We start from the raw sequence: 21,305 nt of genomic DNA on the forward strand, positions 1-21,305 counted from the left end.
CAGACCTAGAGAACAGAGTGCTATACGGAAAAACCCAACCAGTGGTTCCAAAAGCTCAGCTAACCCTAAGATTAACTGCATGGCACGGATGGGGATGGTGGGCTTGCAGGATGGCTCAGTAGGTATGCGGGAGCCATACCTGATGATCTTGAGTTTGTTCTCTGAGGCCTAATGCCCCAAGTTGTCTTCTTACCTCCATAAACCTTCATATGCATATCACGGGTTGTGTATACCCACACACATGCATGTGCACAGCAGACACACTAATGTAACTTTAAAAATAAAAAAGGGGAAAGTACTTAAGTGATTATTGATACAAGTTAGGGCAGCTGCTTCTGTTAGGAGGAAGTTAAGGGCGATGGGGAGATGCAAAGGCTTTTTAGGGTGTCTGCCACGTTTATTTCTTAGCTTGGGTGGTGACTGTAAGGGATGTTTACTTGACAATTTAACTACAGCGATATTGGGAAGCTTTTTATACTGGAGTTTGATAGCAACAGCGGACACTGGCAGGGGACATTAGTGTGCACATCTCTCCAGGACAGGACAGAGACAGCAATGCTGTGTGTAAATTACCTTCACTTATTGCACTTTTCATCAGCGGTCCTCCTTTGAGAGCCTCCTCTGTGTTGGAGCGGAAGAGGACTCTCGGGCTGTGCGTTGGGGAGCAATCCTCAGGCAGGGGAGTGCTGCATTCAGTCATGTCCCGGAAAATCATCTCCTTCTCTTCCAGCAAGAGGAGGATCTGCTGGTCCTTCTGTTGAAGTTGTTCTGCAGGACAAACGGAGAAACCACCTGACTTGTCTGGAGCCAGGGAACACAAGATGACTGAGAGGTGAGCACCACCTAGTGATGGTTATGGAAAGGCCCACGACAGAAGAAGGGTTCTTTCCTGCAAGCACCAGCATTTCTGCAAGCACAGTGAACCCCCTTTCCTGAGCCATCTCACAGTTCACCCGTGAACACAGCAAGAGAGAAGGCCAGGGACTGCAAAGAGTAGATGAGACTAACTGGAGAATATCTTCCTCATTTTAACCTTACACATGACTATAAAGAGTGGCGAATTCTCTATGACAAGGCATGGATAAAGTCCCCACTGTCCAAGGACAAAGAATCAGATCAAGAACTTTGCCCAAAGAACCAAGATCAGAGAATCTATATTCCCCAGTGCTATTTATTTAATATTTATATATATTTATATTACCCATTTTTATTTGTATAGGGCAGGCATGTTTGTCTGTGCATCGCATGCATGCCCAGTGCCCACAGAGGCCAGAAGAGGGCACCATATCCCCTGAAATGGGAGTTATAGACAGGTGCTTGGAATTGAACTCAGATCCTCAGGAACAGCAACCAGTGTTCTCAACTGCTAGGCCATCTCTCCAGTCCCACTAGACTATTCTAACTGTCATTCTCCTTTGGAAACTATTTGTTTCTGTAGTTGAGCTGACTGAGACAGTTCAATGCCATTTCCAACATTTTACCTTTTAACTCTCGGGCTCTGGTATCCAACAATTTCTTTTCTTCTTCATTCTCACTAGGAATCCCTTCATCTTCATCTCTGTTCCTAACATAGCCAAAATAAAGCAAGATGAAACAAACAAACCATCCAAGATGTCAGTCACATGTCACTGCCCTGTGCACATGAAGTCACACAGAGGTACGAAGAGGGAGGAAAGGCGGGCCTTGGTGTCTCACTTACAGGGAGTTGATTGTATCCTGAATGATATGAATCCAGCTATTCCGCTCCTCTTTGGAGCTGGCGTGGACCTCCACCATCTCTGGATCTTTCACTCCCATACTGATGAGGAACAGACCTTTCTCCTCATGTGCCACTTCTCTTACAATCAGCTTCTTTAAGGAGATCACAGTTGACTTATGGTCCTGGACAGAGGAGAGAGGCAAACATAAAGACATGCATGCAGTACACTCGCTCTTGAAGACAACTCTCACCTGAGGTAAGCTCAGACAGCTTTAAATGCATGACTTAAAAAACAAAATAAAATCAATTTAATCCTTTTCCAGAAAACCCCTTCAGTTTTCAGATAAGCATTTCATCATTCGCCTCAAATGTGAACAAGAGATCCACACTGGAGATTAGAGGATCATGGCCACTAAACTTCTGTTTTCTGCATGATGAATCTGGGAGACACATTCCATAAGTGTGATTTCTAGTGTGATCAAATCATCAAGTGTTCAGGGCATTCAACAGGATTGTGAAGGAACATAAAAATAATTTTGCAGTGGGAATGAAAAACAACAAAACACCACAAGGGCACATAAGGAATGGTCCCAGGGATCTCTGTGAGTCAGGTGGTTTTCAGTGGGCAGGTAAGCCACAGCTATATGACAGACATGGTGATGCTAGCTGGTTAGACTTTATACCCAAACTAGCTGGAACAAAAGAGAGAAACAGTTCAGCTTACCAAGGATGCAAACACGTATTTCTGGTCTTTTTCTTGAAGGAAAACTAAAATGTCAGTGAGGAGAACTGCTTGAACCTCTGCAAAGTAGAAGTGGGAGAGAGAAGGAGAGAAGCCGTTCATCAAACTAGTGTAGCAATGCACAGTGACTGTGTCTGAGATCACACCCACCCCCTGCAACAGTTTTGTAATTCTGCAGGATTCAGAGTTGACCACTGGAGTTTCAAAGGCATTTTATTCTATCTTTAAAGTGTTTATAGTTATTTTGTTATCTTTAATAAACTATGCTATCTAGCATTTTACAAACCTTCAGATAGCTATTGTTTTCAGCAGTAAGTATAATAATAGTTACATATACTGAAACCCCAGATTTCTCACTTAGAAACAAGAGGACAAAATATAAATCCCAGACCCCAACAATACGGATCTCTTTACAATGTTATGACACGGAGAAATGAGTAATTCATACCTGTAAATCAGTGTGTTACTTTTAGCTTCACCTTCCCGGGATGTTTTGAGGGATATGACTTGACCCACAGAACAGAGGATTCAAACATATACAAAGTTACTGGCAAAGCAAATAATTGCTTTTTACCCTAGAGGCATTTTAGGCACACCAGCATAAGCCTTGCCTCAGAAAAGGTTAAGTGATCGGTCCTGAAAAGATATATTTTGCATTGCAGTGTATGTGTGTGTGAGAGCAAGCCAACTTTTGTGCCTTCCAGAGTTGACTTTGGGTATTTTCCTTTATTACTCTTTAATTTTTTGTTTTTTTCTTTACCTAATTTTAAAAAAGATTTATTTACTTAATATTTATACAGTGTTCTGCCTGTATGTATGCCTGCAGGCCAGAAGAGGGCACCAGATCTCATTGTAGATGGCTTTGGGCCACCATGTGGTTGCTGGGAATTATCTCAGGCAGGACCTCTGGAAGAGTAGCAAGTGCTCCTAAGCCACCTACCTCTCCAGCCACTGTTTACCTTACTGTTAAAACAGGGTTTCTCTTACTGAACCTGGCTGGAGCTTGCCATTTTTGGCTGGACTGGTCAGTGGATAGGACTGATCACTGGATAGGTCAGTGAGCTTTGGGGATCCTCCTGTCTCTATTCGCTGCCCCTTTTGCCCAGGTTATAGTGTGCATCACTGTATCTGGCTTTTATATCAGTTCTGGAGATCTGAATTCAGGTCTTAATACACTCACAGAAAGTCACTCAAAAGGTGACTGCTCAACTAAGCCATTATTCTGTATGGCAAAGTTTTAAGTATAAAATACTTATTTAAGAATGAAGGTGAGAGAGGCAGGTGGATCTCTGTAAGTTCAAGGCCAACCTGGTTTACAGAGCGAGTTCTAAGACAGGCACCACAGCTACTGAGAAAGTCTGTCTCAAAATTAAAAAAAAAAAAAAAGAGGGTACAATTCAACCAATGTGTTAAGTAACGAGCAACCTTTACCAACATACTCCAGGAAATATTCTTCAGAACCCCCCCCCCCCTGCCAATATTGGAGAGGAAACTCTGGGTTCTATACACAATAGGTAAGCAGCCCACCTGAGCTACACTCATACACTCACAAACTATAGTTTGTTTGTAATCTTTCCCAATTTCTCATAATATTAATGGGAAACGGCAGCCAGAAAAGTACCCAGAAGGGATGTATAGCAGAGACTTTCTCCATCCTCACAGTGAACAAGACTGGTGGGTTCACACACACTAATCTCTGGGTTTACTCCCCAAATCTGCATAAAACAGGGTGTGGTGATACACGCCTGTTAACCCCAGCACTTGGGGGAGTTCAAGGTGACTCTCAGCTGAGTTTGTGATTAGTCTGGGATACCTGACATTCTCTTATCTGCTACCCCGCAAAATCAGGACAGAGACATTTTAAAGCAAAAGATTAAGACTCCTCCATCTCACCCCATCACAGATAGCGTAACTGTCAACCTGACACAGCCTGGCGTCATCTGAGAAGAAAGCCTTCACTGCCTAGATCAAGAGGTCCATGGTCATGTTTGGGGGAATGGTCTGAATATTAATTGTTGTAGAAGGCTTCAGCTCACTGTGGGTGACACCATTTTCTGGGAAGGTGATCCTGGGCTATGTAACAAAGCTAGCTGAGCAGAAGCCCATGAACAAATGATGTGAATCAGCATCCAGTGTTTCTTTGGGGCCCTTTGTTCCTCTCCTGATGTACTTCAGTGATGGGCTGTGACCTGGAAGTGTAAGCCAAGTACAAAGTGCACTCTTTCCTCCCCACTGCTGCGCCTACTCAGAGCGTCTTTAATCACAGCAACTGAACAGAAACTGAACACTTGCACAGACAGACTCTAGCTTCATAGGAAAACGTGAATTCAGCTCTCTTCCACCCCATTAAAACAAAACCACGCGTGGAACCAGAGTGCGTAAACGGGGGAGGTAAGCCAGGTAAAATATCACGTTTCCTCTCACATGCAGATGTAAATTTAATTATTTGTAATATAGGACATGAAAGGTGAAGAAAGACAGTTTGGGGCAAGAAGGGGACCAGCAGGAGGTGCTGGTGGAGCAAACAACCATGTATGCTGTATTGAAATATTATAATGAAACCTATTGTTTTGTATACTAAAAAAATTAATTTAAGAAATATGTAGGGCAACCAATTCGTTTTGTCTAAATTATGGTCAAACTAAGTTAAGTCTAAACTGTAGAATATAAAATATGACACATAAAAACCAAAACCATCAGACTGATGTGTACTTGAGCAGTGCCTAAGACGCCAGCAGATCTAGATTCTATCACCATCGTCACCCCAGAAATGGAACAAAACAAACATCTTTAATTGGATCCAGGAACTTCAAAAAAATTCATCAACTCATGATCTGACTAGTCCTCTAGGCATGCACAGGGCCATTTTCCTCTGTTCTCTCGAGGGCAATGCACATCTCCTAGCCAGCTACTCAGAACTACCAGGCCTACTCTTACACGTTTCTCCCTTCCGAAAGCAGAGCCTATAGCTCCTTGGGAAACAGATTTATGCACACCTCTGCCACAACTAGAATTTCCTACAAAGCTACACAGCAAACAGAAGCAAAGGAGGTCTCAATTTTCAGGCTAGACAGCAGTAATTTTCCATGCACTATCATTAGTTTTGACAAGTTATTTTAAGTTTACTTTAAAATAATTCAGGTGTCTGCCAAAAATAAGTTCGAAAGCTTAAGTTTCAACTTTGTTGGATCCTGAGGTTTATGATCAGTGTTATGGATCAGAGAAATAACAATCCTACCCCTTCCACGGGGTGTTCAATACAGCACTGGCTGTTCTTGGCAGGAGTTCACGGGGGTGTGAAAAAGACTAAATAGCAACCCGTTCTCCCCAATGCAGGCATTTCCAGCCAGAAACCTATTGTTCTGCTATTGGTTTGACCACAGCTTTACTCCAACAGCTGGAACCCATTTGTTTTTATTTTCAGAATAAGCTGCCATGTAAAGGAAAAGAATAAAGCATTGGCTCCAGGCAACAGCAGTTCTAGCAAACCTAGGTCCTCATGAGAAGGACAGGTATTTCTGAGCTGCCAGTCTGCTTGAAAGGCAGCCTCAAGGGGGTGGTGTGGAAAGAGGTCTGGGCTAGCATCCTCAGACCACCACAGAGCTGTGAGGGCTAGAAGGAAGGAGCACCTTGATTCACCGCAGGATATCCTACACACTCCTGATCAGTGGTGAGGGACACGGGAACATTATCCCATGCTCCATTTCCACGTCTTCCACTGCTGTCCGGGCACTGGTGGTGACGGTTCCGATGCCTCTACATGACTCCCAGTTGTGTTGAAAAAACGAAACAACAAAAAAACCCCAAACCACAAAACACCTAACTCATCCCTTGTCCATGTGATACCCTCTCATTGTGAGCCTAGTCCATGCTCACAACCAGCAAGAACATCAAGAGCCAGCGGACACTGTGTGGCAGGCATCTCTGGCAGCTGGACCCCAGCAGGTTCTCCTTTTTCTCATCTCCTATCTCTCTCTTCAGCCTGACTGCGAGTCCTGATGATTTAACTTTCTCTGGGCTCCAGGCTCTCCCAACTCCATGATTTCCTCCAGCAATACTTTTCTCTTCATTCTTCAAGACTGACCTCCACGGCCACTCATGCTCCCTCTTCATTCTGGCCCCCACCACACTACAGAAGTACCCTCTTCTTGTAGGTCTGAAGTCCGCTGCCTGGAGGGGACTTCTGTACTACTGTCCTAAGCATACATAATAGGCTAAGCACCTGAGTGCTCTGACTGAAGACCTATGGCATCGTTCCTGATGAGACGGGAAAGGAAATGTTCCTTCCCATCTCAGTGTGCTACTGGGACAACAGCGCACCCATGGCCTGTTCCGCATCCTCAGCTCACTTAGTCCAGGACTGTGGCGGGAAGACCAGCAGCTGCTGTGAGGGTAGAGCTCAGAGGCAGGATGCCAATCTAGTAAAGTTCTGATGAAACCGATCACTTTCCTAAAAGTAAGATGTATTCAATAATTAAAAACAAAAATGCTTAACTTCCTTAACTTATTGTAGGTGACTGATGAAAACTGAGAAATAATAAATAAAATGAACGAGTTACTTTTAATGATCTAGTCTGCTTTAGAGAAAAATGACGGACATGAATCAAAGTAATGAGGAATGTAGGTGAAATGAGTTAGGCTTGCCTTTCTCTAAGGTCTCAGAAGGTCTTTGGGGAGTGATAAATTCTCAATTCTTACGGACTCACAGTCCCTGACTCGGCCAGTTCTGCCACTGACCTCATCCCACAGTGGCCACTCAGCACCTCTCTGGGGGAACATGTCACTGCAACAGTCTACTATATGTATTAATTTGATCCTTTGTGTTTTAAATCAATTTGCCATTTTTCCTGAGTGTATCTTTTCTTTACTGCCACATTTCATAGGGCTTTGTAAGTCACTTCAAATGAGTCTTTTTTGACATATTACTAAATGGTTGTTGCCCTGGGTGATGTCTGGGTATAGCTCTCTAGAAGAAACCTGGTGGTGAAGGTCAGAAGCATCTGGATTCTTCCTGTTCTCCCCAGGCACCCAGACACAGAAGCAGTCTTACCTTTTAGCCGTCCTGTTGTACTCTTCAGAAACACACTCCCATCCCGCACCAGCTTCTTCCGTTTCAGATCCTCCTTGGCGAACATCTGCCCACTCTTCATCCTCATGATCGACTTGCTATCGGTCTTCGTGTAAATCTCACCGAGACGGACTTTCTTCTCATAACTTGCCACTTTGCTGTCCACGGCTCCAATCACATCCTTCACCAGGCTCAAGGACTGAGCCAGGTCTTCCTGCTCCACTTCATTGTCTTGGGGAGGAAAAAAGTACTTTGAATGGCTCCTTGCACACAAGAGCACACAGGAAGGAGACTACACTATCACATTCCCCAGCTGTTATACTTCACGCTGGAGCCAACACACCAAGGCACATGCTGACCTTACCTGCTGCCCTAAGTTCAATTCCAAAGGAAGTTGGGTATTCTCAGTGCTATGGATGATATGCAATTATATGCTCCAAAGCCAAAGAAACCAATGTTTTAGGGAGAGAGAGCAGCAGAGGCATGTAACAAGCTACTCAGCTCTATCTTTGCCTACTCTTTAATGTGATTGCCTCATAACTTTGCATGTAACTGCCTAGGAGAAGCAGCTGCTGAGAGAAACCTCTACATACCGATTAAACAAGACAGAGTAACAATTTTAGCACTTATGGGAAGAAAAGGTGGGAACTGCTGAACTAGTCCATGCTCAGGGCACATGATGCTTTAACAGAACCAATACATGGTCCCTCCTCAGTATCGTCCATCTACCCCAACTGTAGTGATTTAACACTCGAAGTGGTATTCCAGGGATCTAATCCAGGGCCTTGCACATGCCTGGGAAGTAATCTAACACTGAGCTGTACCTCCAGCCTGCTGTTCTAGGAACTAAATCCAGGACCTGTGCATATCCAGGAAACACTGCAGCACACAGCTGTGCCTCCAGCTCCTTCTCAGTTTTTGCCTTGATACAGATAGACCTCACTGGCTGCCCAGGTTGGACTCGAATCTGATCTAAATTCTAGCAGGCCTCAAATTTGCATCTCCCCTGCCTTAGACCAAGAATCTAAGTCCACACAACTGTATCGCTGGGCCTATTTCCTTTCGTTCAAGAAAACTGTGTATCAGGTGGGTATAATTTTGTTTCCCTATAATTCCAGCACTTGGGAGGCTGTGCAGAAGAATCATGAGTTTGAGACTAGACTGTCCTACACAGTGAAACAGGATCTCACAAACTAAAGACAGCAACAAAATAAAGAGCCGTGAAAAGATGCTTACAAGATAAGATACACCTGTAATCGTGGCACTTTTGGGGGAGGTGGAGGAAAAACGGTTGTGAGTTTGAGGTCAACCTGGGCCAGAGTGAAAATCTGTGCCCCAAAATAAATAAACCATGGAGCTAAGCACAGACACCTTGGCAGGTCAGTGCAGAGCTCTGCTGCACTGGTTTCTAGGGCTATCTGGATCTGAGTTACAAGCTCACCTTTGGTACACTGCAGTATCCTCTGGAATAAAACGGGGTACTTGGTGATCCTCTGAGTTACAAGTAAAATGCACTCTGGAATCCCAAGCCTTCTCACTACTGAACTGCTCATCTTCTTCTGCAAAGGAGTGAAGAAACTGTTAGTCCCCGTGTGAGGGAGGTAGCTCATGTGCTTATGTTCTTGACCATGGTGGGGATGCTTGTGTTTCAGGGAGTACCTTCACAAAGGCTTGGAAACGCTTATCCTTTGTGTAGAGGTCTTTGAAGTAGTTGACAGACTGGTTGTGCTGTCCACAGAACTTGCCGTATGTCTTCTTTAAGCGCTCTGCATTCTCACCTGAAAACTGCCCCGGAAAGAAAACAGGAGTCACACCACAAGTCAGGGTATGGTTCTATAGAAAGTTCCCAGGCTTGCTGTAAAGACTAGGAGTGCTTCCCAATAAACTCCCCCCAAAGATTAAACGGTACAGCAGTTTTGGCAAACAGCTTGGCACTTTATTGAAGGGTTAAGTACCGAGATCTGAGAAGATCCAGTGATTTGTTGTGTAGGTTTCTTCACTCACAATGGAGAGGCAGAAGCGGAACTACTACCACAAACCAAGTGCCCTAATAGGCTGAGTCCAGTACAGAGTGACACGAGCACCACTGGACTAAAGTTTCAGTCCCAGCAGCAAAGACTTTAGTAGGGTTGTGTACAACATAAGAAACTACAGACAAGAATACAAGTCAAGATGCAATACCTATATACCTATACAGGTACTGAAGGCAGAGAGAGAGAGAGAGAGAGAGAGAGAGAGAGAGAGAGAGAGAGAACTTAAAGGAGAGATAGTTGGAGAATATGGCTCTTCATTTGTAGAGCGTCTCATTAGGCTCATTTTATAGGACTATTCAATCTGCACTTGCCAAATCCAAGTGTCTCACACAGAATACACATTTATTTACATCATGCCTGTTTCTACAGATTTTCTTACGGCAGAAACCTCTGTCATATTCAGCTGTGCAGTTTTACCCCCGGCATTTAACAGACAGCAAATCCGTCTAGAATGAGTGAATACACTGATCAACTATCAAGTGAGGGATGTAGGCAAGGAGAAGACTTCTAATTCTCAGGCAAGCCTGTAATCCTAGTTCCTCGGGAGGTTCAAACAGCCTCAGAATAAAAGCAAAAACAGGACTGGGGATGCAGCTCAGTGATAGGGTGCTGACTTACCATGTATGAGAAGTCCTTGGTTCAACCCCAAGTACCGCCCAGCCCCAACCCAATTCTCATTCAACCGTTCCAGCAACTAACTTCTGCATCTACACAGAAGCAGGGATCTATTGAGGGAAAGCTCTAGTCAAATGTGTATGACATTCTTGTCTGTTAGGTTTTATTAGCAACATTTCATTTTTAAAAACATTAAAAAACTTTGTTTATGAGCTTCTCTGCAATGGGACTGAAATAAAATCATGTCCAAAAAAACAGTAACACATTTTATAAAGTGTTGCACAGATAGCCTATTGGTCAACTGCCTAAGCTTTAGCTTGTCTCAAGATAGATGGAATCTGCCCAGCGGTGGTAGTGCTCACCTTTAATCCCAGCACTCAGGAGGCAGAGGCCACCTGAGAGTTCAAGGCCAAGCCTGGTCTACAGAGTGAGTTCCAGGACTGCTCCATAGCTACTGAGAAATCCTGTCTCAAAAAAATCAAATCAAATCAAAAAGAAAAAAAAAAGATAGACGAGATCCTTTTCAGATGAGCCATGGGGAAAGCTCATGATTTCAATAAACATTCTTTTACTTCCTACATAGCACTGCTTCTGATGACTGTATGGACTCAGAGAAAGAAAAACTTTTAGTATATACTTTCTTATTATATATATTATACATACCTAACTTTCTAAAAATAGCATAAGCAGAGAGCCCTTCTTTCCTTCTTTTATAGAAAAGAAAACTGAGGGTTAGATGACCTCAGTTTGTTAAGTCTACAAAGAAAACCAGTAAAGCTGAGCTATACATGCAGGGATCCAGAATCACAAAGCTTCTCTGCTACCCCAAAGTGTGAGAATCCCAGACCTGCCCGCTGCTCACCTGATTGACAAGCACATCCCCTATCCTCTTGACAAGAAAGTTCCTTTCACTTTTCTCTACCAGAGACTCCTTCTTCCGCTCCAGGATTCTCTGAAAGAACTGGCTGTGGATACTGATCAGTTCATCCAAACAAGGGAACAGCTTTTCCACCATCTGCTGCTCAAAGAGCAGATCTGTCATCATGCCCCGGCTGTACACATCACTCATGATCTTGAGCGTGCGGATGTGATGTAACTCTGTCTGCATCAACTCTATGAGAAGAGAGAGCAAGGGTCTTTCAGATCACAGCTAAGCTTGTGAGGTTAGCTCAGAGCCCAGCTGAGACTTTGACACCGAGCAAACAGCTGTCTTCCGTGGCGTAGTCTCATCTCATGCTGCGTTTTCACTGACCTAACATTTCTCTGATGACAAGTGTATTGAATTCGGACAGTCTGAAATGATTTTCAGAGTCCCTTCCTTTTACTGTTTTTGCACTGAACTCAGTCCCTTTTATTTACTGTGTCCCTGCTTCCCAGAACTGACAAATATTTCACCTTTTTAGTGTAGCTCAAGAACAAAAATGCATTTTTAGAAGGCATCTCTTTCATACACTGCTGTATGGCTCACATGCAAACATAAACAAACTGTTCAATCTAAGGAGAAAGGAACATACTGGAACACTACAGGGCAAAATGAACAAAAGGCAGTATCAAGTCTCCAAACTGGGCAGTGGTGGCGTACACCTCTAATCCCAGCACATGGGAGGCAGAGGCAGGCAGATGTCTGTGAGTTCGAGGCCAGCCTGGTCTACAGAGCCAGTTCCAGGACAGCTAGGGCTATTACACAGAAAAACCCTGTCTCAACCCCCGTCCCCCAAATCATGTCTTCATACCTCAGTGTTTTAATGGAAACCTTTATGAGGCTGCATATTCAACACTTAGGTTTTACAGTCCAACAATCACTCATTTAAACATGCTGGGCAGGGCAACTCCTCTTCATCTCTGCTTCTCAGTAACCCTCACTGTGTGCAAGGGGGATGGTGCAGATGACAAACAAGCAAAGCAAATGAAGCATCTCACCGTAAATCACCTCCTGCCGTTTGACCACATCTTTCTTCTGCTGTTTAAGGAACTTGCTGTCTACTATGCGGCTCCAGGACTCTGCTTCTAGCTGTTTAGAGTCACTTTCAAAGTCTCCCATCAGCTGTCCTTCATTCATGTCTGTACCTACTCCTCAAAATACAAAAAAAGCAACCTCAGGATGTTGGTTTTTTGACCTCTACGAGTCTGGATTTTCCTGCAGGTGAAAACGAGTTCCTAAGACAAATCCTTTGTCCTAGTGTAGAGGATACTCAAGGAGAACATACTAGGCAGGACCACAGTCAAGTTCAGGAATGGAAGATTCTATATTCAAGTCTGGTTAGAAATGATAAACATATGTACATCTAGCAGGATTGAAACAATTCCTATGTGAGGCTGGAGCTTGAAGCATCCTGCTATCTTTACGAGCTGCATGTTCATCTGAGTACACTTACAATTGTACAGACACAGAACTGAATGTGAGCAGCGTCTAGAGGAAGAAAAGCATCCATACTAGAGTGTGTCTAGGTTAAAATCAGTGTTCCCTTCTGTGGAGAGCCAACACCAGGACAGGTGCGACCGCCAATGCTTGGCACTGCAAGAGATGCTTTACAAACAATTGAGGGACTCTTTCCAGGGAGGGAGGGAAAGAACAGGCCCTGCTATTTGGTAATAGTGTGCTAGGAGGTACACTGGATCCTTACAGACGTTTAGTAATACAGGCCAGAGTTTCCTTCTTACCCTCATCAGTAAGTGATTCTGTTGACTCATTGACCTTGCAGATTTTATTTAGTGAGTCTGTTGAATGAGACAGAAATTTCCAGGTGTTTGACATGTTCTCATCATTGCCAACTCTAGAGACAAAAGGAAGACCACACTGTCAAATACGATCTGATAAGCTGTGGTGCACATTCTCAGGTGAATCCCTAAAAAAAAAAAAAACCTCTAAAATGACAGTTAGTCGTGGGTTTTATGACGACTTAAGACAAGCTACCTGGGTACATAGCAAAATGAAGCATTACTAAAAAGTTTAGAAGTGTTACCAACACAAACTCAATCTTAGTTCAACTTTCTGAGGCTTTAAAAAAAAAGGTACACAGCATCATGTACACATTTATATAGAAAAATTAAAATTTTATTATGGGAGTTTGAGAGATGGCTCAGCAGTTAAGAACACCAGCTGCTCTTTCAGAGGATCTGAGTTTGATATCTAGCACCCATATGGTGGCTCACAATCACCTGTAACTCAAGTTTCAGGGGATCTAATACCTTCTTCTAGACTCCACAGATATCAGGTATACACATGGGGCAAAGACATGCATATGGGCAAAACATACATACATAAAATAACTTGTAAAAGCATTACATAATCACTAACCTTTTTTTCTTTTAAAAAATCTGTACCCTACAAACTACTGAGCATGTCATTAAATGATATTCTTTGGGCCTTTCCACCTCAACTCATAAGCTGATTAAACATTACCAATCTAAATTATAAATATAAGTATAAATACAGTACATCAAAACCACAACTTCCAACCACTTCATCCATGCCATCCAACTGTGTACCAACCCATTATTTTATATACCCATTTCTTTTTTCTTTTTTTGTTAAATAAAGTGATTACTATGTCCTTGTCACCCATATGTCAACTGTAGACTCTTTAAGCCCACTTACCCAGTGATGTTCTGTATGGAAACACTTTTAGAGAGGGAGACACACTGCTGGGACCTCCTGTTAGTAAACATTGGTACAGCGGTGGCATCATCAGGCAACAGGACTGCAGACCTAGGGCGCTCCTTGGGCTGTGAAGCTGCAGGGGAAGAGAGGACATGAATTGAAGCATCACCTTTCCAGATCCCTAGTGCTGACTTATTCCACAGACACCACAAAGACACAAAATGTTTTCAATACATTAGCTCCTTAAAAAAGGAAGATTTAAAGACAGGGTCTTCACATCCTTGGCTGTCCTTGAACTCAGAGATCAAGTGTTGGGATTAAAAGCATGTGCCACACACCAGTTGAAGCTCTGGAAACACAAATCAGGTCCTCTGAAAGAGCAGCTTCTAACCAGAGTCAACTCTCTAGCCCCTGCTGCTCATTAATGGAAAACATGTATTTTGGTCAATTTCTTGAATTTATGGATGGAGGAAAAATGAACACGTTTAATATCATACAGGTTATTACAGAGTATTTTTCTTTAACATGACCAAAGAGGAACTGGAGCTCTGATCTAAAATGATCACATGGCACATGGACACTAAATGATTTCTCCTTCGTAAGTGAGCACCTGCTACAGATGTAAATTTTTGTATCTGTCTAATCTCCAGGAGGGCCAAGAGCTAAGAAAAAGAGAATATGGGGTCTGGTATAATTTTACAATATTATAGGATACCTTTAATAAATAATAGCACAACAATTTACAGTTAATTAAAATTCTATTTAGACAACAGAAACACGGTATGCTACATATATGACCAGGTCCTTGCTGCAGGAAGTACGAAGGGAGTCTAAGGTGTGGGTCTCTGGGAGATTATGCTTCAGGGTTTCCAGGGCACAGCATGTCCTAAGTGTTTCAGAAGGGTGACCAGTGAGCAAATGAAATGTCAGAGAGGAAGAAACAGTGGTTCTCAGACTAGAGTGAGGATACAAACAGGCTAGAAGGAAAACAGAATATTCTGATGGGAAGAACCATATGAACAAAGGGCAAAATAATCATGAAGAATTAGTGGAGAAAGAGAAAGAAGCAAGTAGAGGGAGGACACACACAAGCGGGAGGTGGGAGCGGAGCACCAGTGAGGAGAAGAACCAGAATGTTATATAGAGCCCTAAATAATTTGTACCGAAAAGGCTGCAGAAGACACAAATAGCATGTGATTTGAATCCACTACTACATTCTTGTGTATGCAAGTGTGCTTGCCCAAGACAGTTCATGTTGGAATATGTTCCTCAATAGCTTCTAAAACCTATTTTTTTTTGAGAGAGAGAGAGAGAGAGAGAGAGAGAGAGAGAGAGAGAGAGAGAGACTGTCACTGAACCCCATTTTGACTAAACTTGATCAGCATTTTGACTAGACTGGATGGCCAGCAAGTTCCAGGTATTTGCCTGTCTCTGTTTCTAGGACCCACGGTTACAAACATGCGCCACCATATCCAAACCCAAACTTGGGTCCTCATGCTTGTCGAACAAGCACTTTACACACTGAGCCATCTTCCCAGATCCAGAATTTGTACATTTAAAAAAAATAATTATTTATTTCTTAGGTATACAGTGTTCTGTCTGCATCCATGCCTACTCACCAGAAAAGAGCACCAAATTTCATTATAGATGGTTGTGAGCCACCATGTGGTTGCTAGGAATTGAGCTCAGGACCTCTGAAAGAGCAGCCAGTGCTCAATCTCTGAGTCATCTCTCTAGCCCCAGAATTTGTACTCTTAATCACTATAATACTGGCATTCCATCTTATCCTAGTTAGAATTCTCAAGGGAATAAAATCAACAAATGACGATGAGGATGCAAATGGAAAAGAAACTATATTATAATGCTGGGAGGAATAACTCCAAAAGACCCAGAGTAAGGCTACTATAGGGATGCCTAAACATCACTGTTTACTGTAGCACTATTCACAACAGTCAAGTCATGGAATCAGCCCCAAAATGACTATCAGTGGGTGAATAGAAAAAGAAAATGTGATATAATGGAGTTTTATATGGCCAACACTCAAGAATGAAATTATATTATTTGAAGGAAAATGTTTAGTGAGACAATTCTACAAAAATTAGACTTATATATTTTCACATATGAAATTTTAAAAAAGGCAGGGACTTGAAGGCAAAATGAGGTACTACTACTACAGATGGCTAAGGTGAAAACAAGGAAGATGGAGATAAGAAAAGCTAATGGGAGGTGTTCTTAAGGTATATTTTATATATGGAAATCTCATAACAAAACCCAGCACTCTATAGATTACTATCAATATAAATAAGATAGTTCTCTGTGAGGGTCAGAGGCAATCCACATAAAAGACTGTGCTTCTGGAAGATATTTTAAAAGTTATTTCATCCGATGGGAAAGAAAACAGGCTTCTGAAATAGTTGGTAACATCACAGAAAAAGGTTTTAAGATTAAAACTGTCCAAGGAAGCTGGATGACAGACTGAAGTGGGTGCCAGTCTAGTAGCTGTCTCCATACAAGGATGGATGACAACCAGACTTAATATGTCTACAGGGAATTCATTCTCTGTGGTGTACAGATCGGCACAGTCATTTTCAAGTGCTCAGGAACTGCAGGAGAGAAATAAGGCACAAGCTGTGCTTCCAGCCTTCAGTGGGCATCAAGACCACTCAGAGGATCTACTAAAACCTAGACCACAGGGCTCTACCGCAGTGTCTGACTCTCAGGGCTAGATGGGGGTCTCAGAGTCTGCGCATGTACTGATTCAGCTACATGTTGAAAGCATTGCTCTGGTAACAGCACAGGTTCCCACGGAGCCAATTCAGAGAGGATAATTAGCACTGCATTGCTTACGGTAGCAGCTGGAGGTAATTAAAACACAACATATGCTCATGAAATAAATCACGCAGCAGTCTGAAACAACAGCAATAGTAGCTCTAAAAACGACAGAGTGAACTAGTGTATAAAACAGATCTTTTCCAAAGATAGAGATGACTGAGAGATAGCAGATCAGAAGAATATGCACTAAATATATTAAATGGTGTGAAAGAGCATGGGGAGTGAGAACACGGCCAAACTGAAGTGTAAAGATCAGTTCTGGTTTCTTTTTAGATTTTAGAATTTATTGTGTGTGTGTACACACACACATGCCACCGAGTCCATGAGGAAGCCAGACGATAACCTGTAGAAGCTGGTTCTCTCTTCTACCATGCGGTTTCTAGAGACTAAACTCAGCTGTCAGGTTTGGCTGAAAACCCTTTTTACCTTCTCAGATCTCTTTATCCAACTCAAAGTAGTCTTTTAAATTAAAATAATTACATTTATTATTATTTGGTGTGTGTGCACATGCACACACATGCATGCAGAAGAGGTCAGAAGACAACTTGTGGGAGTTGGTTCTCTCCTGAAATGTGGGTCCTTGGGATTGAACTCAGGCAGTCAGGCTTGGCAGCAGATACCTTTACTTGCTTGAGTCACCTTGCCAGTCCTCAAGATTTTTTGTTGTTGTTGTTGTTGTTTTGTTTTTTTAACGTGTGAGGGTAGACTATGATTTACTCAGTTTTGTATAATATTTGAGAACCTTGGGAATAACAATGAAAAACTCATTTATATAATTTCACATGCTATATATAAGCTTAACCAGTAAGAGTTCATTTGTGTCCCACTGATGTGAGGCACTAAAATCAATCACTTTCTCTGGTGCTGAAGAGGAGACCGAGTTGCATGGGAGTAAGCTGCTCACGCACACGGGCTCCAGTCCCCCTTTCAGCTAATGCACCTACTCTGACAGACACCTTCAAGAAGGGTTTGATGGTGCAATGCTAAGTTGCTGGTCAATGAATGTGACAGAACAAAGTGGTAAACAATATAGGTATAGGATCTTGCTAGTTAGCTTAGGCTAGCCTCAACAAGCAAGCTTCATAAAAACATCGAATCTGGAACAAGAAGTCCGAGTGCACTTCTGAGAGGCGTGCTGAACTACTTACACTTGTTTCTCATGATGACTGTGGGCAGTGACGATGTGTCATGTGCCTGGAGGCTCCCTTTGGGCTGCTAACGAGAAAAGAAGGTACAAACATGAGACCACACCGCAACTCATCCTCCACAATTCTCCAGCAGCCTGGAGTAAAAAGAGATGGTGCTGGACCATGGCCACCGCCACCTGCCATCCTTTGGGCTCACCAAGCACTACAGATGCCTAGGTGTGTGCCCACCCCCATCTCAGGACGCTTTTTGTCATCTATGACATCCTTCCATTTCCAGATGCTCCAAGTACTCTCTCTTTGCTAAGGTCACCAAAGCCTTTCCTGACTGTAGAAACTGCCTGTCCATACCCACACTGCACTGTCAGTTACTCAGAGAACCAGCTATATGTGTTCATTCTGTTTCTTTGGTGACTAGCATTTGTAAAATACTAATTTTAGTCAAGTTTTGTGACGGCATGCATAAAAAATAGTTTGGGAAATTACAAACTGAAGCATTTCCTCTGAAACAAATCACTAGGAGGAAACAGACCCCTTTCAATTTAAAATGAAGACTTCCACAGATATTACAACCACATACAAAAGAGATGCTATTCTCTGTATCACCATGGCTCTCCAGAGCCCAGCGCATTCACAGTAACAGTCTTACCTGAGACCATGAACGAGATGACTGGGTGGGCAGAAGCAGGAGGGGAGAAGAAAGTACAAGTGGGCATCTGGGAGACTCTTCCCTTTCAACAGTATCCACTGGGCACCCATGATTGTTCTCTGATATACAATCCTTCACATTTGAAGACTCTAACATATATCTGATGCTATCCTAGGTTTTCAGTGTACTGTACTCACAAATCAAAGATTCCTGCCTTCCTGATTATGTTCTAGTGGGAGTAAGATACAGACTTAAAAAAACAAAAAGACAGCAAAATAGGGTCCCAGAAGACCCGTAACACGATGAAAAAAATGGGAAAAGAGTGTGATGAGGGGACCTGGGACTGCTGGGTGACAGGCAGCACCAGTGAGCTGAGGGCTGTAGGAGCTTCCAATTTTGGGGGAGAAAACAGAAATCCAAATTAGTATAAATTTAACTTCTAAGTCTTTGCACCTAAAATTTTAAAGTGCAGCATGAGTCTCTGGGCTGGGGAAATTCAGATATCTTTATTATTCCAGCACCGCCCAGAGTGAGGGCTGAGCAGGATCAACACCATTTGGGAATTCTTCAGAAAGGCAGACTCTTCAGTCCACTCCCAACTGAAAATCCTTTGGGAGAGGGGTTACAGCAGCAAATTTCTCTGAGTAAGATCTTGAGATGATTCTGATGCACACTTAAGACTGAGGCCACTGCACTAGGTAATGCGGGTACTGATGAACATCTGTGTAGACACATCTGGAAATCCTCTAAGGGAAAACATTCTATGTCTGGTTGACACTGACCGTCCACAGGCTACCTGAAGGACACGCTTTCAAGTTCATATGGCACCAATATTGGTACTTCCTGTTCTTGTCTCATGTCATCTCTGCCGTCCGTATGTGCCTTTGGAGAGCCCTCCCCATGCCCATGACATATCAAAAGCCTCTAATTTCCAGCTGTTGCCCTCATGCTCCTAGATGGGGAAGCCGGACATTTCAGTAGCAGAGTATATGTGCAGAGCTAATCAAGACAGTCACTTAAACAGAAACAGAGAAATGTTTGATATATGAAAGTCCTAAGAAAAATTTCATTTTCTTTAAAAACTTTTTTGAGACAGGGTTTCATTTTGTTACAATGACTAATACCAAACCAAGTAAACCATCCTGCTTCAGCCTCCCAAGTGCTGGGATTACAAGTGTGAATCTCTAGCTCAGCAATTCTTTTATTCAAAGTCTCAAATTCTTAAATGTGTTAATCAAGAAGGGGGCTGATCATTTTAAAGAGCAATTATCTTTAGATTAGTTTGGTATCAAAATTGGCCCCAAATGATTAAAACAAGCAAGCAAACAAATAAATCTACTACAATCTAAATTCTAACATGTGGGTATTTTCTATTTTAAAGCACTGGATTTTGAGCATTCTAATAGCTAGAGGTATCTTACCTTCATTTTGACCTTTGCACAGGACGCTAGATTTTCTCTGCAGCCTTTGTGGACAAAAGCACTACAACCTGGAAAGGAAGCATAAGGCAAGGTCACAACAAGAAAGCCAGCAGGCCCTGGACTCTGACACTCCACCGCTGCTGCATGGAGCTACAGAGTTCACTCACCCAGAACAAACGTTCTCATGAACTGACAGTACACGGTAGCTATTTCCTAGGAAGCAGGTGGACTTCTGCTTAACCAAAAGAAGTCAAGAATTTCTCATGCAGGAAATCTGAGAGGCTATGTAGTGGCATTTCATTCGTATTTTAATAAATAAAACTTGCCCGAGGATCAAAAAGTAAAATAGCTACACTGGCCAGCCTTACAAACCAGGCAGCAATGACACACACTTTTAACCCCAGTAGCCACACTACCTCACCAGAGAAACCAGGTGGTAGTGGTGCACACCCTTTATCCCAGTACTAGAGAGGATTTTAAGACGGGAGGAGACAGCTCTCAGTCTGAGATTCCTGGAGGCAGGATCGTCATTTCGGACTGAGGTCAAGGTAAGAGTCAGTGGCTGGCTATTTGGCTTTTCTGACCTTGAGGTGGAACCCCAATTTCTCTGAATTTTTATTAATTGTACTTCAGGGTTATGATAACTCAGAGTTTAAATGTCTGCCATCAAGATGTTATGTCTATAGAGCCCAGAAAGCCTGGAGCTGGAACTGACCTACCTGTCTCCTCTCTAAGGAGGAGGCACCAGTAGGGGCCATGCAAACATCCAAAGGAGTGAAGCAAGCTATGACACCTATGAACCGTAATGGCCAGGATGGCATGATAATCTTAAGGGTGCAGCAGTTGCACACATACAGAAGTGGCAGTAACCAAATGAACTTAAGGCTCACTTAACAAGAGGAAACCTAGCCAACCACACATAGCTACTGAAATCATGGATCTTGGGGAAGAATCTACAGACACCACTTTACTGAAACCAGCATACTCCTAACTATGTTCTAAATATTTGTCCTTATACCCATAGATAAGCACAGTTCTTAACCCTCATCAAGGAAACCCTTCTTTGCAAGAGACAAAGACCATTATGGAAAACTATAGCCAAGCAAAATGCAGAGTTGTGGATTCTATCTAGTCCTACAAAACAACTACAAACCTACAGAACAACTCCTACACCTAAGGCTCAGGAACATTGCCAAAGATGGGGTGGAAAGACTCTAAGAGCCAGAAGATCAGGAAATTTGCTGTGAGACTGAATGCCCCAGGGAAGAGCACATTGATTGGTTATCCAATACCAAATGGCCAACCATAAAGACATATATCCAAGTAACATTATACAGACCAAGCAGGTTTTATTTGTATATTTAGGAACACATACATACACACATAGAGATTTAAGAACAATTACTGAAAAAAAGAGGCCATGAATTTGAAAATGAAATAGGAGGTTGGAAAGGGAGGGAGAAATGACATAATTATAAACGCAAAAATAAAAGAAATAAT

The 21,305-nt window shown here is 42.8% G+C and overlaps 1 protein-coding gene across 8 annotated transcripts in view; it reads right to left on the bottom strand.

The window, feature by feature from the left end:
* Positions 1-21,305, bottom strand: part of Akap13 (A-kinase anchoring protein 13) — a 256,845-nt gene that overhangs the window by 15,199 nt on the left and 220,341 nt on the right. For 6 of the 8 annotated variants that reach the window (XM_050154104.1, XM_050154103.1, XM_050154101.1 and 3 more), the window contains 13 exons: positions 19,806-19,873; positions 17,739-17,805; positions 13,756-13,891; positions 12,819-12,931; positions 12,078-12,230; positions 11,020-11,270; positions 9,169-9,294; positions 8,951-9,068; positions 7,492-7,740; positions 2,424-2,500; positions 1,700-1,881; positions 1,482-1,564; positions 574-768 (listed from right to left, as the gene is read on the bottom strand). In XM_050154104.1, the coding sequence (XP_050010061.1) occupies positions 574-768; positions 1,482-1,564; positions 1,700-1,881; positions 2,424-2,500; positions 7,492-7,740; positions 8,951-9,068; positions 9,169-9,294; positions 11,020-11,270; positions 12,078-12,230; positions 12,819-12,931; positions 13,756-13,891; positions 17,739-17,805; positions 19,806-19,873 (1,818 nt within the window). The remainder of the gene's footprint in view (positions 1-573; positions 769-1,481; positions 1,565-1,699; positions 1,882-2,423; positions 2,501-7,491; positions 7,741-8,950; positions 9,069-9,168; positions 9,295-11,019; positions 11,271-12,077; positions 12,231-12,818; positions 12,932-13,755; positions 13,892-17,738; positions 17,806-19,805; positions 19,874-21,305) is intronic. The other 2 variants (XM_050154102.1, XM_050154100.1) reach the window with 2 other exon arrangements.

The sequence above is a fragment of the Alexandromys fortis genome, unplaced genomic scaffold, assembly GCF_014885135.2.
Source record: "Alexandromys fortis isolate MF-2015 unplaced genomic scaffold, M_Fortis_MF-2015_v1.1 scaffold_86, whole genome shotgun sequence".
Classification (NCBI taxonomy): Eukaryota; Metazoa; Chordata; class Mammalia; order Rodentia; family Cricetidae; genus Alexandromys; species Alexandromys fortis.